Below are 20,831 nucleotides of genomic sequence, written 5' to 3' on the forward strand. Positions count from 1 at the left end.
CCCGTTACATTCTTCACAGCTGTCTGAAATACAAGCAGCCCACAAGGAAAGGGGGGAAGAGGGTTTGGAATCTGGAAACACCAGAATTCTTTCTAATTGACCAAAACAAAGGGAATCAAATCTTGTATAAAGCCACAGAGCTCCCTCCCCGGGCTCACCGTCCATCCGTGAATGATGAAAAAGGTTTTAGCTGTCATGTTGAAACCGCAGTCTTCTAAGGGCTGGCTGTGACCGAGGGAGAGGTAGCATCCTTCATGCTCTGGGTCCTTGGAGGTGCGGAGGTTAAACCTCACAGAGGGTTTGACCTCAGTCTGTATAGCTTTGGGTTTGTGGAGCTCATCTGGGGAGACAGAACAGAGCATAGGTGCATCTAGCAGACTTGGGGAGTGAGAGACCTGGAGTCTGATTCTAGTTCAATCGTGAGCAAATTGCTTAAGCCATCTGGGTTTCACTTTTTACATCTACTGAATGTTCCCTTTTCACCTCCCAGAAAAACTGTGAAGATTTTACAAAAAAGGACATCTCATTTATACTTAAAGAATATTAATTAGTCACTAGTATTAATTACTGTCACTCTGAAATAAATAGATCTCTCTCTGGCTTTTCCCTCTTCTTTCCTATCAAAAGGAGTTCTACTTCCTTCCTACTTTTAGATCACAGGTTCTCAATTCTTTTTCTGAAATGCTTGAAACCAGGTGAGTTTCAGAATTTAGAAGTTTTCAGATTTTAGAAAGGCATTATGGAGCATACACCATATATTATATGATGCTTTCAGTGGGGCCTGGGCTATTCCCCCTGGATCAAACACCCTAAAATTTCTGCAGAGAAATACATAACCACTCACATTTGAGGGCAAACATAAAGATAACCAATAGCCTCCTGTTATCTCAGGCTTTTTGCTGCCAAATAAGTTCAGATCAGGTAAGGCCAGGTCTTGCTGCCAAACAAGTTACCAAATGCATTTTCCAATTTTGAGAGATTGTGGATTTTGGAATTGGAGGCAAGAGGCTGTTGACCTGCTGGAAAATAGGCTTCCCCTAGTGTTCCCATCTAGGGAACCTCAGGTATCCTCAGTGCCCTTTCTAATGGTGGCATGTGCCAGGCATTCATCTGGTTTGTTAAGTAAATGACTAAAGCCATGGAGAAACTCCTAAAAGCAACAAAAATCCCCCCTTCCAGCTTTACTGCTCATGCACAGTGCCACCTCGGAGACTGCCCTGCTCCCAAAGTGCAGCTCATGTCACTGATGGCCCCTGTGGCTTAACACTAGGTAGGTGCTGTCATCATGACACTGTTTCAGAAAGTCATAAATGGACCCCACCCAGTGCTCTTTCAGCCATCCTGGGATGCATCACTGGATAACTGGCTAGGACGTTAGAGTATCAAATTCTCCTATCACCCAGCAGGGAAAGATGCCAAATGGTCATCTTGGAGTTAATTTATCTCAGAGTTAAGAAGCAAAAGGAAAAAGATACCAAAAGGAAAGAGATACAGCGGTGGAGAGGGTGGAGGGAAAGGAGAGGGAAGGGGGAAGAATGCAGCAGATATAAGAGGGATAAGGTTCCAGAAAATGCTGCTAAATGCACATGAGCGGAAATCAGGTTAACTGTCATGAAAGTAATGAACAAAAGCCCCAACCAGCAGAAATTTGAACCATGGACATAATGAGTTCAGCAACTCCCCACCTTCTACCCAGAGAGCCACTCACGCAGAGGCCAGATGGGGAAATCTAGGAGAAAAGGAGGCTCCTGGTTTCCTGAGACAGATCTGCGGATAAACCCGCATATGGACAAAGACTCTTCCTCTTAGCATCTGACCGCTCTGACCCCAAAGTTCTCTAGCTGCATTCCTACTACTTTTGGCCTGGGTCACTTCAGCCTCTGGGACTTTCTGATTGTTCCTCACCCAGATGTCCTCATGGCTCCTTCTCTCACCCCCTTTAGCTCTTTGCTCAATGGTTAGCTTCTCCAGAAAGGCCTTCCCTGACCACATCATAAAATCGTGCCACCTTCCCCCACCAGCATCCCCCACCTTCCTCCTCTGCTTGATTTTTCTCCATAATACTGAGCACCACTGGTATTTTAATCAGTGCACTGTCTGTCTTCCCACCACTGAAATGTAAGTGTCACGAGGGCAGAGATTGCCATCTATTTTGTCCACTGCTCTCTCCCCTGCTCCCAGAATAGTGTCTGACACTAAGTAGGTATGCAGTAAATACTTTTTGGAATGGAGGAAATGACTCACACATACTCAGAGGCCCAGAACACAGAAGTTAAAAGGAACTTGAGCATTTTACAGGTGAGGAGCCAGAGATGAGACCTGCCCCCAGACAATGCTTCTAGTTAGCACCAGAGTTGGAAACATGTTGAGTAAAGCAAAGCTTTCCATTCATTCACAGTAACCCTCCCATACATATATAAGTGGACACAGACCATTTGGCACAACCTCAGCAGACTAGAAAATGAGATGATGGGGTTCAGTTTAGGGGCTCCCCAGCCCTCCACTGCTTAATCAGCTGACTTAGTTCTCACTCTGACTCTGACTCTGACTCTGACTCCCTCAGAGCTGACTGACTCTGGCTCCCCTAGGGCAAGCTGCCACTGGAAAAGGCTGCCATAGAGAACCCAAAAGGAAGAAAAGCTAAATGCCAGCAGGAGGAAAGGGAGGAAAAGTGGGAAGAGGAAGAGTCGGGGGAGCACAAGAGTGTTGAAGAGGAAAAGGCTGGCAACCTGGGGGAATAGGCCCTGCAGCTTCTAAGCACAAGTGACCCACCAGGTACTCCCTGCAAGCACGAATCAAGCCAAAGCCAGCCACCCTGCCACCTGAACTTTCAAGACACCTACAACAAGATTGAAAGGCAGCTCCAGCAGACAGAGCTCTAACAACCTTCTTGCCTCTCAAACCGCCAGGTTCAAGCATGAGGACAAGGTTTCAGAGCTGCTGCCAGGCCGGTCGGCTGGCTGGACAGCACCAGCAAGGTCTGAGGGAAGGAGGTGGGGGTGAGAGGGCTGGCAAAAGCCAGCGCAGCCTGCCAGCCTTTGCCTTTTGCATGACTTGCCGGGGATGCTCCCATCAGACACGCAGAGAGACAAGTGGACTCCAAGGTGGACTGGAGAAGAAAATGGGCAGCACAGTGGGAAAGGAAGAATTTCATAGGAACAAGGAGGGATTGAAGAATCAGCAAGACAGAGGGGACCCAGCACAGAGAAGTGACTGGGGGGAATAAAAATAAATGCACGTTACCTGCCAGCTGTCCCTCTGGACCAAAAGGTGTGGGGCTCCCAGCAGCAAAGCAACAGCAAAGGCTCCAGAAACAGAGCAGAGGAACGGAGTTGCTCATCCTGCCCCGCCACACCCCCTCCCCAGAAACAGGAGTTTTAAAAACAAAAACCACCTCTCGGTGTTTCCAGCAATCCGGGACGGTAAGACCCTTCTCTCGGCCAGGGGCTGGGGGGCTGGACGTGGAGAAGGTGGAAAATGAAAACTTGGCGGCACGCAGCCGCGGGCAGTGGCAGGGAGCGAATGTGAACCGCCTGCACCAGAACCAGATCTGCCCTCGTCCTGAGCCTCAGGGAAGCAAGGGCTCGCTGCTGTCACGCTCCTACAGAGGTAGTTTTTAAAAGTATGGGAGTCATCTGACCCATCGCCAGATGGTGATTTACATAATTTATTCCCGTCTCTGGATTCTGATTGGTCACACCTTGCTGACGCCGGAACCGAGACTGGAGAAAGTTTGAATGAAAGCGCTGCACACTCAGCGCGTGGACGCCGCACGCTCAGCCCCGCTTCCTCCCCAGCCCGCTCAGCCGGCAGCTGCGACTCCAGGAGCCCCAGCTTTCTCCCACTGCCCTCCCCCGGACCTCCAGATCCTCCTCTCGCCCCTGCCACCCCAAGTGGCGGAGGCGGACATTTCCCCGAAACCCTGCGTCCGCTGGGGACGCGATCCCTGGAGAAGGAGAGCACCCTCTCCAAGGCGCAAAGCCACACTCTGGGAGTGGTCTACCCACGCTCTGGGCCGGGAGTCCGTCAAAGGAGAGCCACCTGCTCATCCCCTTGGTCCTCCTCTCCTCCCTCCCTTCCCGCCTAGCGAAGGCCGCAACAGGTGCAGAAGGCGCGACCGCACAATAACCCAGCGGAGCTAAGGGGCTGTGAGCTGTGGCCGGCGCTGGCGGATCGCACAGTACCTGCTCGGAATCCTGGCTCCGCCACTAGCTGCAAAACTCCAGGCGAGCCAGCCAGCTTCTCCGAGGCGGTTCTCTCGTCCGCAATACGCGGGTGATAACGTATCCGCGACTTAGGGATGTTGGGAAAACTAGGAGTTCACGTAGCAAAGCACTTAGCGCGGCGCGGAGCTCGTGGCAGGCACTCTCCTACGGTGGGGTGGAGGGCTGCGGGAACCCCAGGCGACCTCCTCAAAGGGACCAGCGAGCCGAGATTTGGTGTCTGAGACGCGTGACCAGCGCCCGGTGTCTGCCGGTGAGCACTAACTGCTGGGTGAGCGAAATCAAGCACCTCCTTTCTCTCTGTTCTCCATCATTTCCTCCCGGCTCTCTTTCCCTTTATTGATCCGGGTCCTGGGGCAGAAAGCAGCGAGCGGAAGGAGAACTTGGCCCAGAGTCTGCGTCTGGCGCTGGGGAGCGGGGACTGAGCCCGGAACACCGGCTGGGCTGCTGCGCCAACAGCCACTGCGGACGCAGGGCGGGTGCGAGAGGCTGAGAGGCTGCGCCCGGCCATCCAGCCTCGCTCCAGCCTGGAGGAGCCGGCTCTTCAAGGCGATACCCTTGACCGCGAGTAACCCTGCAGTCACCCGGAACAGGTCCTGCCCCTGCCTGGGGAGGGAAAAGCCCCGCAGCAGCCCCGCGCCCCTTCCTCCCTATTGTTGTGGCTCCAGCTGGAGGGACCTGTGTGAGGAAACCGAGCCGGAGCCAGCAGATCCTGTTCCTACCTCGCCTCGTTACTTTTGTTACTCCAGCTGCCAGCAGAGCACGCTTTGTCCCTCCCGTGTGCTATCATTCATTAACAAGACGCAGGCTGGCTTTAGTTTTTGAGTATGGAATTCAATGGTCTGTATGCGATGGTAAATGTCACTCCCAGCTATGTTGTTCCCACTCTCTCTCTCTTCATGAGCAAACTATACAGACAGGTCTAATGTTATCTCCATTTTACAGACGGGAAAACTGAGTCATGGGGACAGGCTGCAGATTTGAAGAAAGTCTCAAGACAATCGGGTCTCTCTTCTCTGCTCTAGGTTCAATTTGGCCAACTGACCTTTAAATGTGAGCCGTTGGCAACCCGGTCTTGTGGCTGAGGCAGCGGGTAAGCTATAGTCAAAAATCTTCTTCCCTAACCCTGGCAACATAGACACCCATCTCTACCAAAAAAATTTTTTTAATTAGCCAGACAAAGTGGTACTCCTGTGGTGCAAGCTATTAATACTTGGAAGGCTGAGGTGGAAGGAGTCCTTGAGCCCAGGAGTTCAGGGCTGCAATGTACCATGATCACACCACTACACTCCAGCCTGGACAACAGAAGAAAAAAACTCCTTCCCTGTTCTGAGTTGCTCACAGTCACGGTCCCTGGAACATTAACTGGATAATGTGGAGGGTGTGTCTTGAGAGCCTTTGTCATAGGTGAGATACCCCCACGGAAGCTAGGGTATTTTGCAGGGTATTGTTGGAAGGTAGTCCTGCAAAGTTAGTTATCCTGCCTAGAAAAAAAAGAAAAACCTGGCCGGGCGCGGTGGCTCACACCTGTAATCCCAACACTGGGAGGCTGAGGCAGGCGGATCACCTGAGGTCAGAAGTTCGAGACCAGCCTGACCAACATGGAGAAACCCTGTCTCTACTAAAAATACAAAAAACTTAGCCGGGCGTGGTGGCGCATCCCTATAATCCCAGCTACTCGGGAGGCTGAGGCAGGAGAATGGTGTGAACCTGGGAGGCGGAGGTTGTGGTGAGCCAAGATCACGCCATTGCACTCCAGCCTGGGCAACAAGAGTGAAACTCCGTCTCAAATAAATAAATAAATAAATTGAAAGAAAGAAAAACCTGTGTTTTACAGGTTCGACAAATCAACATCCATTTTTTAACGGCCAAGACTGTGAAACCATTTATGTTTTATTGCTAGTTGGTTAGAGTGCCCTCCTGTGTCTCTACACTAAAATATCATGCAAGAACTTTGAAAGGACATCATGAAATTAGAATTGTAGCATTAGAATGCATGACATCAACTGTTCTGCTTCATACTTCCCAGAAGTACAAGGAGATCTGAAGAGGCTCTCGCCTGGAGGAGTTCCAGCTGAGGAGTCTTGGTGGAACTTCAGCTGTGTTGCAGACAAAATTTCAAGGTCTCAGGCAACAAAGAAAGGGTTCCAGTCCTTATTTGGCAGCCCAGCATCTAAAGACCCTTCCTGTGTTAAAGGAATAAATCTTCTGCTTATGATAACACCCCACTTTCCACTAAAAAAAGCTCAAAAGCAATTGCTCACCTTCCCAACCTCCCTGGCAGCTGGTCCCCGATTCAAACTCAACCGAACTCTGAACTGGAAGCTAATGAGGCTGGAAGCACATACTCAGTCTGCCAGTGGGCAGCCAACTCTGGTTCTCTGGTGCAGCAGTGGAGTCACCCCCATACTAGTCTGCAGTGGGATTTGGGACATTGCTGTCTGCCTGAGTATATCCTCCAAGCCTGGTTCTTCTGCCCTGCAGAGATTCCAGTTGTTACCCAATATTATCTTAATGAGGTCCTCTTTTACATACATTATCCAGAGACTGTTTATATTCTTACAAGTAAGAAAATGACTTAATTGCCAGAAACTTATTGAGCAGCTGCTAGGGAGGAAACACTGGCTTGGAGACCATGCCTGTGCTCTCATAGACACAATGCAGAAAGTTACAAGTGCCAGAAGGCGGGCTGGTATGTAGGAGTTCCCAGATACCTGGACCAATGCTGTCCAACAGAAATATATAACACAGCCCGCATGTCTTGGTCAGTTTGGGCTGCCAGAACAGAATACCATCAACTTAGTGTTTTTAAACAACAGAAACTTATTTTCTCATAGTTCTGGAGACTAGAAGTCCAAGATGAGGATATTGGCATAGTCGGTTTCTGGTGAGGGCCCTCTTTCTGGCTTATAGATGGCTGCCTTCTCACTGTGTCCTCATGTGGCAGAGAGAGAGAGAGAATGCTGATGTCTTTTCCAGTAACAACTCTAATCCCATCATGGTGCCTCATCTCATAACCTCATCTAGACCTAATGATCTCCCCCAGGGCCCATCTTCAAATACATCATGGGGAGTTAGAGCTTCAACATAGGAATTTGAGGGGGGTCCCAATTCAGTCCCTAGCAGCACATATATAATTTTATGTTTCCTAGTAACCCTATTATAAAGGTAAAAAGAAACACATGAAATTAAAATTAAGTGGCTGGGTGCGCCTGTAATCCTGGCACTTTGGGAGGTCAAAGTGGGAGGATGGCTTGAGGCTAGGTGTTTGAGACCAGCTAGGGCAACATAAGGAGACCTCATCTCTACCCAAATAAATAAGTAAAAACATTTTTAAAAAGAAATTAATATATTTCACTTAACCCAACATATCCAAATATTGTCATTTCAACATGTTGCCAATATAAAAAAAATTATTGAGATATTTTACATTTTTGTTTTGAAATCCAGTGTGTATTTTACACTTATAGCACACATCAGTTCTGACTAGCATATTCAAGGGCTCAATAGCCGCATGTAGCTGGTTGCTACTATATTGGACAGCATAGATCTATAGTATTAAAACTAAAATAAACCTTGGAGATCATTTAGTACAACTGTCTCACTTTACAGATCATGATCCCAAGACCCAGCCAGATTAACTGACTTACTCAAGGTCACACAGTTGGTAAAAAGGCAGAGATGGAACACAAACTTGGGTTACTAATTCCTTTTTTTTTTTTTTTCTTTTTTTGAGACAGCATCTCACTCTGTCACTCAGACTGGAGTGCAATGACAAAATTATGGCTCACTGCAGCCTCAAATTCCTGAGCCCAAGTGATCTTTCCACCTTAGCCTCCCAAGCTGCTAGACTACAAGTGCCTGCCACCATGCCCAGCTATTTATTTTCTTTTTTCTTTCTTTTTTTTTTTTTTTGAGAGGAAGTCTTGCTCTGTCCCCCAGGCTAGAGTGCAATGGCGAGATCTCAGCTCACTGCAACCTCCACCTCCAGGGTCCAAGAGATTCTCCTGCCTCAGCCTCCCAGGTAGCTGGGATTACAGGCACACACTAACACACCAAGCTAATTTTTGTATTTTTAATAGAGACGGGGTTTCACCGTGTTGGCCAGACTGGTGTCGAACTCCTGACCTCAGGTGATCTACCTGCCTTGGCCTCTCAAAGAGTTGGAATTACAGGCGTGAGCCACCGCACCTGACCTTATTTTATGTTTTTTGTAGAGACAGGGTCTCGCTGTGTTGCCCAGGCTGTTCTCAAACTCCTGGGCAAGCGATCCTCCTGACTGGGCCTCCCAAAGCGCTGGGATTACAGGTGTAAGCCATGGCACCCAGCCTCTAATTCCAAGATCAGTGCTTTTCCCATGGCCTCTCCCCATTCAAAGACAGAAGAGATGATGAAGGACTGAGAGGACCAGACTTAGCGGAGGACGTGAAATAAAGACATACCATTGCCTGAAAAAAAGAACACAAACATGACCCCTTCAAATACTCACCTAACACATTCCTGCCATTGTGCTACGTGCTGTAGAAACTCAAAAAGAAATGACAAATATAAATGAATGCACAATTTACTCACACTCTGAATTCCAAGTGCAAAGCCCTTACTTTTTGACTCTTGGCTAGCACTTGGATTCTCTTGCATCATTTGCTGCCTACAAAGTTTAGAAAGGGAATGCCAAGTTTCCACCAGGCAGCATCTCTATGCTTACCTGGTCTTAGGTCTGGATAACATATAGCCTCGCTATCCCCTCAATAAGTTGAGAGGCCTGAAACCTCCAACTGCTTAAGGGTTTTGAAGGGGGGGGGTTCTGGGGTTTTTGTTTGTTTGTTTGTTTGTTTTTGAGACAGCATCTTGTTCTATCTCCCAGGCTGAAGTACAGTGGCTTGATCATAGCTCACTGCAGCCTTGAACTTCTGAGCTCAGGCATTCCTCCCACCTCAGCTTCCCAAGTAGTTGGAACCATAGGTGCATGCTGCCGCACCCAGCTAATTTTTTTGTTTTGCTTTTTATAGAGACGGAGTCTCACTATGTTGTCCAGGCTGGTCTTGAACTCCTGGCCTCAAGCCATCCTCCTGTCTCAGCCTCCCCAGTATCTGAGACTACAAGCGTGAGCCACCGTAACCAGCTCTTGCTTAAGTTTATATTAGCAGCAAGACTTCCTCTAAGTGTAGTCAACTAGAGCAGCATTTCCCAATGTGTGACCCTAGGACATTGTTAGGTGTTACATGGAATAAAAGTGGGAACACTGAGTTAGACAAGCAAGAATGGGCTTTTTCACTGCAGAACTTCTCAGGAGTTTTTTGTTTTTTGTTTTTTGTTTTTTTTTTTTTTTTGAGACGGAGTCTCGCTCTGTCGCCCAGGCTGGAGTGCAGTGGTGCGATCTCGGCTCACTGCAAGCTCCGCCTCCTGGGTTCACGCCATTCTCCTGCCTCAGCCTCCCAAGAAGCTGGGACTACAGGCACGCATCACCATGCCCAGCTAATTTTTTTTGTATTTTTATTAGAGACAGGGTTTCACCGTGTTAGCCAGGATGGTCTCGACCTCCTGACCTCGTGATCCACCCGCCTCGGCCTCCCAAAGTGCTGGGATTACAGGCTTGAGCCACCGCGCCCGGCCTTCTCAGGACTTTTAATATGTTTTATGCCATCAGTGGCTCAGCTTCAAGGTCAAGATTCTTAACATGCCTACACCACCTTCCATGGACTGGCCCAGGTGAGGGCAGCACCTCACACCCTCGTCCCTCTGCCTTCCTGCCACAGTGGCCCTGCCACCCGTTTCTCTAGATGCTTGTCATCAAATGCAGCATCCATGGGCCACCTGTGGTTTATGAGCATTTGAGACATGGCTAGTCTACACTGAGATGTGCCATAAGCAGAAAATACCCACCAGATTTGAAGACTTAAGACAAAAAAAAGAATGTAAATTCTTACATTAATATTTTTTATGTTGAATGCATATTGAAATAATACCTTGGACAGACTGAGTTAGGTAAAATATATTATTAAAATTGTTTTCACCTTTTTTTCACTTTTTTTTTTTTTTTTTTTTTTTCCAGCAACCAGGTCGTGTTTATTTCCTCCTGGGCCTGGCAGTCTGGGAGCAGAATATAGACAAAGGCACTGGGGCGCCTGGGTCTGGCACGGTCTGGAGCTTGGCCGCCTGGGTGGCAACTATGAAGGGTGTGCCAGGGCGTGCAGGGACTGGAGTCATCCTCCCAGAACCGAGAGAGGGCCCTCTGGGCATGGAGGCATCACAAATGCTAGGCTTGGCACAGATACAGGGGAGAGGTTACGGAGCGGGTGTGTGCAGGGCCTGGTGGGAGTGGGGAGACCCTTGGACAGAGCTTGTTAGAGTGTTCTAGAGTCAAGGGAAACTCCAGGCAGGCATATTGGGCCCTGGATGTTGAGAAGCTGGGTAACAAGTACTGGGAGAACAAAAGCTGTGGGTCAGCAGGCCCCACAAAGATGTGACTGCAGACAGGATGGGCCCTGGGAGAGACCGAGGCTCCAGGTGACTCCTATAGCGAGGCGGTGAGGGGGTGGGTCTGGGGCTCCAGTTCAGGAATACATAGTCAGCTGCAGCCACTCCTGGATGTTCACCTGGATTTGTCCAGTGCCATCTTTGTCAAGAGATTTGAAGGCACGGAACATGGCGTCCAGCCTGACCAAGCAGCTGATGAAGTTGTCAAAATCCATGTTCCCACTTTCATCTGAGTAGCGTCGGATGATCATGTTATAGAGATGCTCATTCAGGTGGAACCCTGCCGCCTCAAAGGCCCCTGGGAGTTCGCTACTGCAAATGGTCCCTGATCTGTCAGTGTCAAACTGTTTGTATATGGCCTGCCACCTTTTGATGTTGTTCCACAAGTACTTGAATTCCTCAAAGCCCAGCTTGCCTGTGGTGTCGCTATCCATCACGGCCACCATGCTGCGACACGTGTCAATGCCAAAACCATCAGTTTTCAGATCAGGCTGTCGTGTCACAACCTTATTGAGAATGTTCATGAGTTCTGTGGCGCTGACCTCCATGTCATCTCCAGCCAGCTGGGCAAAGAGTCTCCGGAACTGCCGGACCTCCTCACTCTCGTTGGCCTCAATGTTGGAGTAATGTGTGCGTGGGGGCGGGGGCTCCGGGTTGTATTGCGCAGCCGCCTCGCTGATGGCGCTGATGACTCCGCCTAGGATGCGCATGGCAGTTCCACCGCCTCCACCGCCGCCGCCGCCGCCTCCACCACCGCCGCCGCCGCCCCCGGCCCCGCTGATCAGGCCTCCAAGCACATTCCCCAGGCCCCCACCCAGGCCCCCGCCTCCCCCGCCACCGCCGCCGCCGCCCTTCAAGAACGAGTTAACCAGGAACATGGCTGCGACTCACTGCACCTCACGCGTCCGGAGGTCTGGGAGTCCGTTCCGCTGCCGCTCCCGGGCCTCCCGCAGCGTCCGGCTCCAGAGGGCGGGGCCGGTGACTCAGGCCGCAACTCTCGGGTCTGACACTGCTTTTTTTACTTTTTATAATGTAGTTGCTGGAGAAATTATAATTACATATGTGGATCACAGTATATTTATATATAAATTTTTTTTTGAGACAGGGTCTTGCTCTTGTTGCCCAGGCTGGAGTGCAATGACGCGATCTTGGCTCACTGCAACCTCTGCCTCCTGGGTTCAAGTGATTCTCCTGTCTTAGCATCCCTAGTAGCTGGAATTACAGGCACATACCACCAGGCCCAGTTAATTTTTGTATTTTTAGTAGAGATAGGGTTTCATCATATTGGTCAGGCTGGTCTTGACCTTCTGACCTCACATGATCCTCCTGCCTCAGTCTCCCAAAGTGCTGGAATTACAGGCGTGAACCACCGTGCCCGGCCAATCACAGTATATTTTTATTGGACATCCTAAAGCCTCAAGATCTGGTCGTTGGCCTCGTTAATGCTAACTCTGCAAGCTTCAGATATCTGTTTGCATCCTTTCCTCAAAGTCACTTTTTCTGAACCCTTGCCTAGGTTTCCTATAAGCATATTCCTTTCTTTTGTAGAACTTACCTTGGTTTGTAATTATACATTATTTGTTTGGCTATTTGATTAATGTCCATCTCCCGATTAGGGTAAAAAATCCATGAAAGCAGCAACTGCATTTGCTTTCCTTTATTACCATTCTCCCAGACCCCAAAATAAAGCCTGGCAGATAGAAGGAGCTTATTACATGATTACATAAATGAAGTGTGTTGTGAATCTCCAAGAAAGGGACAGAATTTTCAGCTTTTACTAAATTGATCTGACCACAGAACCCTCACCCCACAAAGAGTTTAGTGAGTGTTACAGCAAACTAAACATGGCCTGAGAAGGACCCCTACTTCTTTTTTTTTTTTTTTTAGATGGAGTCCCGCTCTGTTGCCCAGGGCTGGAATGCAGTGATGCAATCTTGGCTCACTGCAACCTCTGCCTCCCGAGTTCAAGTGATTCACCTGCCTCAGCCTCCCAAGTAGCTGGGATTACAGGTGTGCGCTGCCATGCCCAGCTAATTTTTGTATTTTTAGTAGAGACAGGGTTTTACCATGTTGGTCAGGCTAGTCTTGAACTCCTGACCTCGTGATCCGCTCACGGACAAACCATAACCTAACTTAATAGGTAGACAAGATTGAAAACCTAATTTAGGAGTATGTGCCTGTAACAATAGCTGAGTCTTGGCCAATCCCAGCAACCACACTTCAACCACTCATAGACTGCTGAGTGTTCAAATTGTGTTCAAATAAGGCAAAGACCAACCTGTAACTAATCCAGTTGTTTCTGTACCTCCCTTCCAATTTCTGTACGTCACTTTTTTTTTTTTTTTTTTTTTTTTTGCCTGTAAATTTGTTCTGATCACGAGGCATCCCTAGAGCCTCTTTGAATCTGCTGTGATTCTGAGGGCTGCCCAATTCACGAATCATGCATTGCTCAGTTAAACTCCTTTAAATTTAATTTGGCTGAAGTTTTTCTTTTAACATGAGGGATCAGAATTCTCCAGGAACACAGTCTGGGAAGCACCGGGTGAGAGACTACAGAGCAAGGTGACTGAGCCTAAATTGAAATCTCCACTTGCAGTATGACCTCAGCTCTCCTGAATGCTGAAGGTAGCTTCTGATAGGTGTATTTCGGGTTCTTTCTCTTTCTTTCTTTCTTTCCTTCTTTCTTATTCTTTCTTTCTTTCTTTCTTTCTTTTTTCTTTCTTTCTTTTTTTCTTTCTTTCTTTCCTTTCGTTCTTTCATTGTTTCTTTTTACTGTTTGACATGGTTTCACTCTGCCACAGTCAGGTTTTTTTTTTTTTTTTTTTTTTTTTGGTAGAGATGTGGTTTCACCATGTTTCCCAGGCCGGTCTTGAACTCCTGAGCTCAAGGGATTCACTCACCTCGACCCCCCAGAGCGTTGGAATTACTGGTGTGAGCCACCATGCCTTGCCTGGTTTCTTTACTTTTTATGTTTCCCCTCTTTTGCAAATCATGAGTTCCAATTTCTTGAAGTCTTCCATTCAGAAGACATCTAAGGGAAACTGAATAATTTATTTTCATGCAACTTCATGCATGCTATTCACGCATGGTCGTGTTTTTCTCCTGTATTTATATAGGCAAGAAGCAGGTGAAACATTAGCTTTAACCAGCATTTGGGGGAGTGCAGAGGGATTTACTTGAGAGACCAGCCAGGCCTGGCACATTTCTTTTGGGAGAGGTCGTGCATGGTAATTGGCCATATTATGAGAGGCTCAGGGAGTGGTTGTCAGGCTCCATTCACCCCACCATCCCCACTCCTATAAAAAACAAAATATACCAGAGTGGTTCAGCTCAGAGTGTTTTGTTGTTGTTGTTGTTGTTGTTGTTGTTTGAGACGGAGTCTCACTCTGTCGCCCAGGCTGGAATACAGTGGCATGATCTCTGCTCACTGCAACCTCTGCCTCCCGGGTTCAAGCAATTCTCGCACCTCAGCCTCCCAAGTAGGTGGGATTACAGGCACGTGCCACCACACCTGGCTAATTTTTGTATTTTTGGTAGAGACGGAGTTTTGCCATGTTGACCAGGTTGGTCTTGAACTCCTGACCTCAGGTGATCCTCCCAAAGTACTGGGATTACAGACATGAGCCACCACACCCAGCCCAGAGTGTTATTTTAATTTACCAGATTAATATTCTTCTCCTATTTGTCCTATACACAAAATCATTCCGCCATGATTATAAGTTTTCTGAGGTCTCCCCTGCCATGCAGAACTGTGAGTCAATTAAACCTCTTTTCTTTATAAATTATCCAGTCTTGAGTATTTCTTCATAGCAGAGTAAGAATGGACTAATACAACAGTACACCTTGAGAGAATTCAGAGGAGGCTGTATGTAAGGATGAGACAGCAAAGCTGGCACTAGGGGACTCACTTTCTGATGTCTTACATGATTATTCATAAGGTGGGAAAAGGTGTTGCTAGTAGAAACGTTCTGGGAGGTCCTCTGGGTGCATATGTGCAGTAGCCATACATATTTGTTCATATGTCACATGTCTCATTAGCATCTTAAATCTCCACCCAGGGGTGTGTCTTTTACTATTATAATGAACAAAGGGTCATTCTGAGGACAGGTAAAAATCAAAATGTACATGCTTTCTAGAGGGGAAAGTCTGTACTGAAGATAGCTTTGCTTGAATGACCTCAGTTACAATGCAAATGCTGAGGCTTATTGTGTTGGCTGTATGATCATTGCGGTTGCTGACTCCCAAGAACATGGTCACTTCCCTGACTACCTATCCTGCTTCACTCCCAGGGACAGGACTGTAGCCAGCACTGTACTGATGAAACACAGCTGAGCACACCATGCAGCCCACCTGCTGACATGCTTCTCTCTCCAGTCACTTCCACAGACTGGAAGAGGGCAGGACAAATGGCAGACTGGAGGCCTAGATCACCAAGTGAAGTTCAATTTTAAATGCTCTGGGCATCTCCAAAGTTCTGTGGGGGAAAAAAACAAAACAAAACAAACAAACAAACAAAAACCTGATCCAAAATGGTCCATTTTCTAGTAAAATATGTGATAAAGAACTGACGCTAGAAGATATAGAATATCTAAATGGACCAATAAACACAATAAAACAGTTAATAAAAATGACTATCCTATCCAACCTCCTACCCCAAAATGGCAAGGGCATATGGTTCCTCAGGTACACTTTTTCAAACCACCAAACTCTTGATTAAATCCAGTTTTTCACGTATTCTGGTACCTATACCACCAAAGCAGAACAAACTGAAAAAAGCACTGCTAAATCCAGTTAATGACCACTAACCTCAACAGGTCTTTTAATTCTGCCTAGCAATAAAATTCTATTTCCCTGGACTACGTACCCCATCTACTCCTCCTTCTAGACAATGCTCTCACATCTTCTTTCTCCTCAAACCTCCATCATCTCTCCCATCCTCACCCTCAGCTGATGACCTGACTTCATATTGCACTAGAAAAATAAGACAACCAGAAGAGAACATCCATGAGCCTCCTCCTCTATCATACCCATCCAACTATTTGTATCTGTACCATGTCCTCGGCCTCCCTTCCTGTTCAGACTGTCTGTGCTTCTATCTAAACTCACACCCCCTCCATTTACACACCAGATTTCATCCCCTCTCACTTATGCAAGGCCACCACTCCAACTATTTTTTGCTGTCTACTGGATCATTCCCATCAGCATACAAGTCAGTTATAATTTCTCCCTCTTTAAAAAAATACAATTAACTTCCTTCTCTAGACTTTTCTACTTCCCTTTAAAGTAAAATTCCTTTAAAGAGTCCTCTGTGCTCCCTGGTTCCAATTTTTCCCTATTACCTCCTATTAGGCTCCAGGCAGCTTCTCCCCCGACCCCAACCACTCTCATCAAAGTCCCCCGTGGCCTCCACTGAGCCACAATCCTCTGCTCTTACCCCCCGCTCATGAACCACTCCCTCCTCCTGAAGCCCCTTCTGATTTCCCTCCTCTCTCCCTGATCCCTCATCTCAGTTTCCTCTGTTCACAGACTCCTTGTTGCTGGAGAGCTTGGGGTTCAGTCCATGGACCTCTTCATTTTTGTTTACCTAAAACCACTCCTCTGATAATCTCATCAACTTTCATGCTTTCAAAGCCATCTTTATGTTGTTCTCAAATCTTACCTCCAGCCTGAACCTCCTCCCTGAACCCCACACTTGCCTATTCCCTTACATACATGAAAAGCATCTCAAATGCATCTTGTCCGAAACGGAATCAGTGATTATCCCCAGAAATCTACTCCCAACTCTGTCTTCCCAATCTCAAAAAATGGTAAACAAATCCTTCCAGTCACTCCAGCCAAAAACTGGAGTCAAATTCGACTTCTCCCATTTTTTCTTATCCCACATCCAATAGCCAACAAATCCCAGTGGATCCACCTTCAAGATTCAACAGGAGTCTGACCACCTCTGAACACCTCCATTGCTCCCACCCCCGTCCAACCACCCTGAGCTGTCACCTGAAATAAACCACCAGAAATACCCTCCAGTGACTCCTCAATTCATTCATTGTAAAGTTGACTCCTTACTCTCAGGGCCCCCTCTACCTCTGATGTGAATTCACACTTCTTTTCCCCTGGCTTAGCCCTCCTCATTCTGACCTTCTTAATGTTCTTTGAACACCCTGGGCAGTTCCTATCTCAGGGCTTTAGGACTGCTATTCCCTCTATTGACCTCTCAGTACTTACACAGCTCATTCCCTTACCTCCTTCAGGTCTTTGCCTAAATGTCACTGTCTCTATGAGGCTTCCTGACCTCCCCCTCCTTTTTTTTTTTTTTTTTTTTTTTTTTTTTTTTTTTTTGAGACCGAGTCTTGCTCTGTTACCCAGGATGATGGAGTGCAATGGTGCAATCTCTGCTCACTGCTCACTCTGCCTCCTGGGCTCAAGCAGTTCTCCTGCTTCAGCTTCCTGAGTAGCTGGGATTACAGGTACCCACCACCATTCTTGGCTAACTTTTAGTAGCAATGGGGTTTCACCATGTTGGCCAGGCTGGTTTCAAACTCCTGACCTCAAATGATCTGCCTGCCTTGGCCTCCCAAAGTGCTAGGATTACAGGCATGAGTCACCATGCCTGGCCTCCCCATTTAAAATGGCAGCCCCTGCTCCTGCCTCCTAGCACCTCTGTCTCCCTCCTCTGCTTTATTTTCTCTAGAACACTTACCACCACCTGACATATTATATATCTTAACTATTTATTTGTTTACAGTCTGCCTTCCCCTGCTAAGATGAAAGGCATTCTTGTCCATTTTGATCATTGCTGTATTTCCAATGCCAGTACTTAATAAATACTTGTTGAATAAATGCATGATAAATTCTGAAACTATTTAAACTTTTTCAGAGACAGACCACACAATAAAAGTGTCAAAATTTCTACAAAACCAGAATAACACTAACAACAAATCTGAAAAATAATTGAAATGCAAAAACAAGAAAATCATAACTCAATCTCATTTCAAGTATTTTATATCTTTAGCAAATAAAACTCAACAGTGCATTAGAACGTCATGACCAGTTGAGGTCCATTCAACCCAGAAATGCAAGCAAGCCGGGTTCAATACAAGGAAATCTATACACATAGTTTACCACATTTACACATCAAAGGTGGACCAAAAATATTTTCAATAGGCATTTGAAAAACCTTAGAAATGAAATACTTTAATAACAAGAGTGATTATATACTTAATATACAAATGTCTCTAATTTTTAAAAAAATTAAAAGTAAAAATTTACTTTTTCAATCTCATAAAGAAGGGCAGGCTCTTTAGGCAAGATATAAACACAAAAAATAAAAGGGAAACATAATAAACTTGGCTATACACATTTTTTTTTTTTAAACAGAGTCTTGCTCTGTCATCCAGGCTAGAGTGCAGTGGTGCCATCTCAGCTCACTGCAACCTCCACCTCCCAGGTTTAAGCAGTTCTCATGCCTCAGCCTGAGACTACAGTCATACGCCACCTGCCCCACCCCCGGCTAATTGTTCTATTTTCAGTAGAGACAGGATTTCACCATGTTGGCCAAAGCTGTTTTTTAACTGCAGTGAAAAAGAGTTTAAACAAAGTCAACGATAATTTAAAACTAAATCACAAAATATTTGCAACATATAAGAACTTGTTTTCTTAGTTCTCAAAAATTTTTTACACAATTCTTTTAAAAGACAAAAGTCCCATATGTCACTTTGATGCAAATTAGAAAAAGGACCCCTTCCTCATCATACTTCACCTCCACTGTTTGGAAAAACTGTCACAATGTGCTAATTTTATCAGAGCAAGACACTTCACTGGCATCTGCCAGAAAAATAGCATAATAAATATTAAAATCTATGATTTCTATGATGTGAATAGCATCTCCCAGGTTGGACAGAACTGAACAACTGTTAACATGTATTTTCTAGATTTAGATCATAGTAAACAGGATTTTTCACGTATATGAACATCCACCAGGATTAAAACGTTGTGTTGGATGCAGGTAAATTCTTTTTTTTTTTTTTCTTTGTTTGCAGGATGATAAACATTCTTTACCACTCCCCCAATTCCGTAATACCTGCAATCATTGAAACAATCAGAAATACTCCCCAACCTTTCCAAAGTGTCCCCAGGAGATGGCACCACCCGCCTTTGAGAATCAAGGGTCTAGAAGTTGGTGGGGGTAAGGGGGGTATTTTAACTCTTAATTTTATGCTTTTTAATGTGGTTTGGTTTGTCCCTCCAAATCTCATGTTGAAATGTAACCCCCAATGTTGGAGGTGGGGCCTGGTGGGAGGTATTGGATGACTGAGGCAGATCCCTCATGAATGGCTTGGTGCTGTCCTCACCATAATGAATGAGTTATCTGGAGATCAGGTTGTTTAAAAGTCTTTGGCACCTCCCCTCTCTCTTGCTACTGCTTTGGCCATGCGATGAGCCTAATCCCTATTCACCTTTCCCCATGAGTGAAAGCTTCCTGAGGCCTCCCCAGAAGCTGATGTGGCACCACACTTCTTGTACAGCCTGCAGAACCATGAGTCAATTAAACCTCTTTTCTTCATAAATTACCCAGTCTCGGGTATTCCTTTAAAGCAACACAAAAAAGGCCTAATATACTTTTCTGTACAGCTTGAATTTCACCATGTGCATACATAAAAAATGAATAACTGAAATATAAAAATATAAATAAATGAAATTAGTACTCTAAGGAGGAGATCAATATCAGGGATGGAGGGGATTCCAATAAACGACACATAATATTTATGCTGGTATATGATAGTAACAGAGGTCTGAGGTCTATCTCAACAGTAACTAGTTGAAAAGCCTGGTCCAGAAAGCCAAAGGCTTGCATTTCATGGTATCTTGCACCTCTAAATAGATGGATGGCCTGGAGTACAGCAGTGCTCAGACCCATTCAGATGGGAGAGCACCTACAGGTCATGACAGTTTCTGCTGACGTGCATTAAATGTGAAATACTTCATTTTATCACATAAAAATGATCTCACAGACACCATTCATTTAGCTAATGTGCCTTGCTTTAAAATGTCAGCTTAATTAAATTTGCATGCTTTCAAAGATAATAGAAAACATGATTTTAAAATACAGAAGAAAAACCAGCTGTCTAAGCATTATTGGCAACTTTTGAGTCTTTTCATTACAACTCCTCTGTTACTTGTTTATGTGTTCTTTTATCTTTTGAAAGCATGAAAGTTGTAGAAAGTACAAAAGCTTTTTTAAAAAGTAAGGTTTAATTTTCCATAACCCTGGCCAGGCATGGTGGCTCATGCCTGTAATCCAGCATGTTTGGAGGCCGTGTGGGAGGATCACTTCCAGTCAGGAGTTTGAGACCAGCCTGGGCAATAAAGCGAGGCCACATCTCTACAAAAAAAAATTTAAGTTAGTCAGGCGTGGGAGTTCAAGGCTACAGTGAACTCCTAGAATTAATAGAAAGCTATGGTCACACCACTGCACTCCAGCTTGGGCAACAGAGCTAGACTCTGCCTAAAAAAATAGAAAATCAAAATAATTTTATGTAAGCCCTAAAGAAAGTTGAGAATAAGTTTTTTAACGTGATAAAATTGGCCGGGCATGGTGGCTCATGCCTGTAATCCCAGCAATTTGGGAGGCGAAAGTGGGCAAATCACTTGAGGTCAGGAGTTCAAGACCAGCCAAGCCAACATGGTGAAACCCTGCCTCTGCTAAAAATACAAAAATTAACCTGGTGTGGTAGTGAGTGCCTGTAATCCCAGCTATTCAGGAGGTGGAGGCAGGAGAATCGCTTGAACCCAGGAGGAGGCAGAGGTTGCAGTGAGCCGAGATCATGCCACTGCACTCCATCCTGAGTGACAGAGCCAGACTTTGTCTAAAAAATTAATTAATTAATTAAAATAAAAGGATAAAGTTCAAGTAAGTTCTGTAGTTTAGTTAGTAGTATTGTGCAAATATTGAGCTCCTAGTTCTGCTCATTTTGCAGTGATTATGTAAAATATTGACATTAGGGGAAGCTTGTGAGGGGTATACAGGGCTCATTATACTATTTTTGCAACTTTTTTGTAAGGCAAAAATTAGTTCAAAATTAAAAATTAAGAACATTATGGGAGAAAACTTGCAACTGAGAATGATACTTACAT

The 20,831-nt window shown here is 46.0% G+C and overlaps 1 protein-coding gene and 1 pseudogene across 9 annotated transcripts in view; both read right to left on the reverse strand.

The window, feature by feature from the left end:
• The window catches only part of LOC105489393 (lipase G, endothelial type), a 114,104-nt gene that overhangs the window by 25,417 nt on the left and 67,856 nt on the right, over nt 1-20,831 (reverse strand). For 8 of the 9 annotated variants that reach the window (XM_071085373.1, XM_071085374.1, XM_071085366.1 and 5 more), the window contains one exon: nt 159-340. In XM_071085373.1, the coding sequence (XP_070941474.1) occupies nt 159-340 (182 nt within the window). Of the gene's footprint in view, nt 1-158; nt 341-3,243; nt 3,610-20,831 lie in introns of those variants that run through there. The other variant, XM_011754151.3, reaches the window with a different exon arrangement.
• On the reverse strand, nt 10,259-11,687 carry LOC139360021 (calpain small subunit 1 pseudogene; annotated as a pseudogene).

Source organism: Macaca nemestrina, chromosome 19, assembly GCF_043159975.1.
Source record: "Macaca nemestrina isolate mMacNem1 chromosome 19, mMacNem.hap1, whole genome shotgun sequence".
Taxonomy (NCBI): Eukaryota; Metazoa; Chordata; class Mammalia; order Primates; family Cercopithecidae; genus Macaca; species Macaca nemestrina.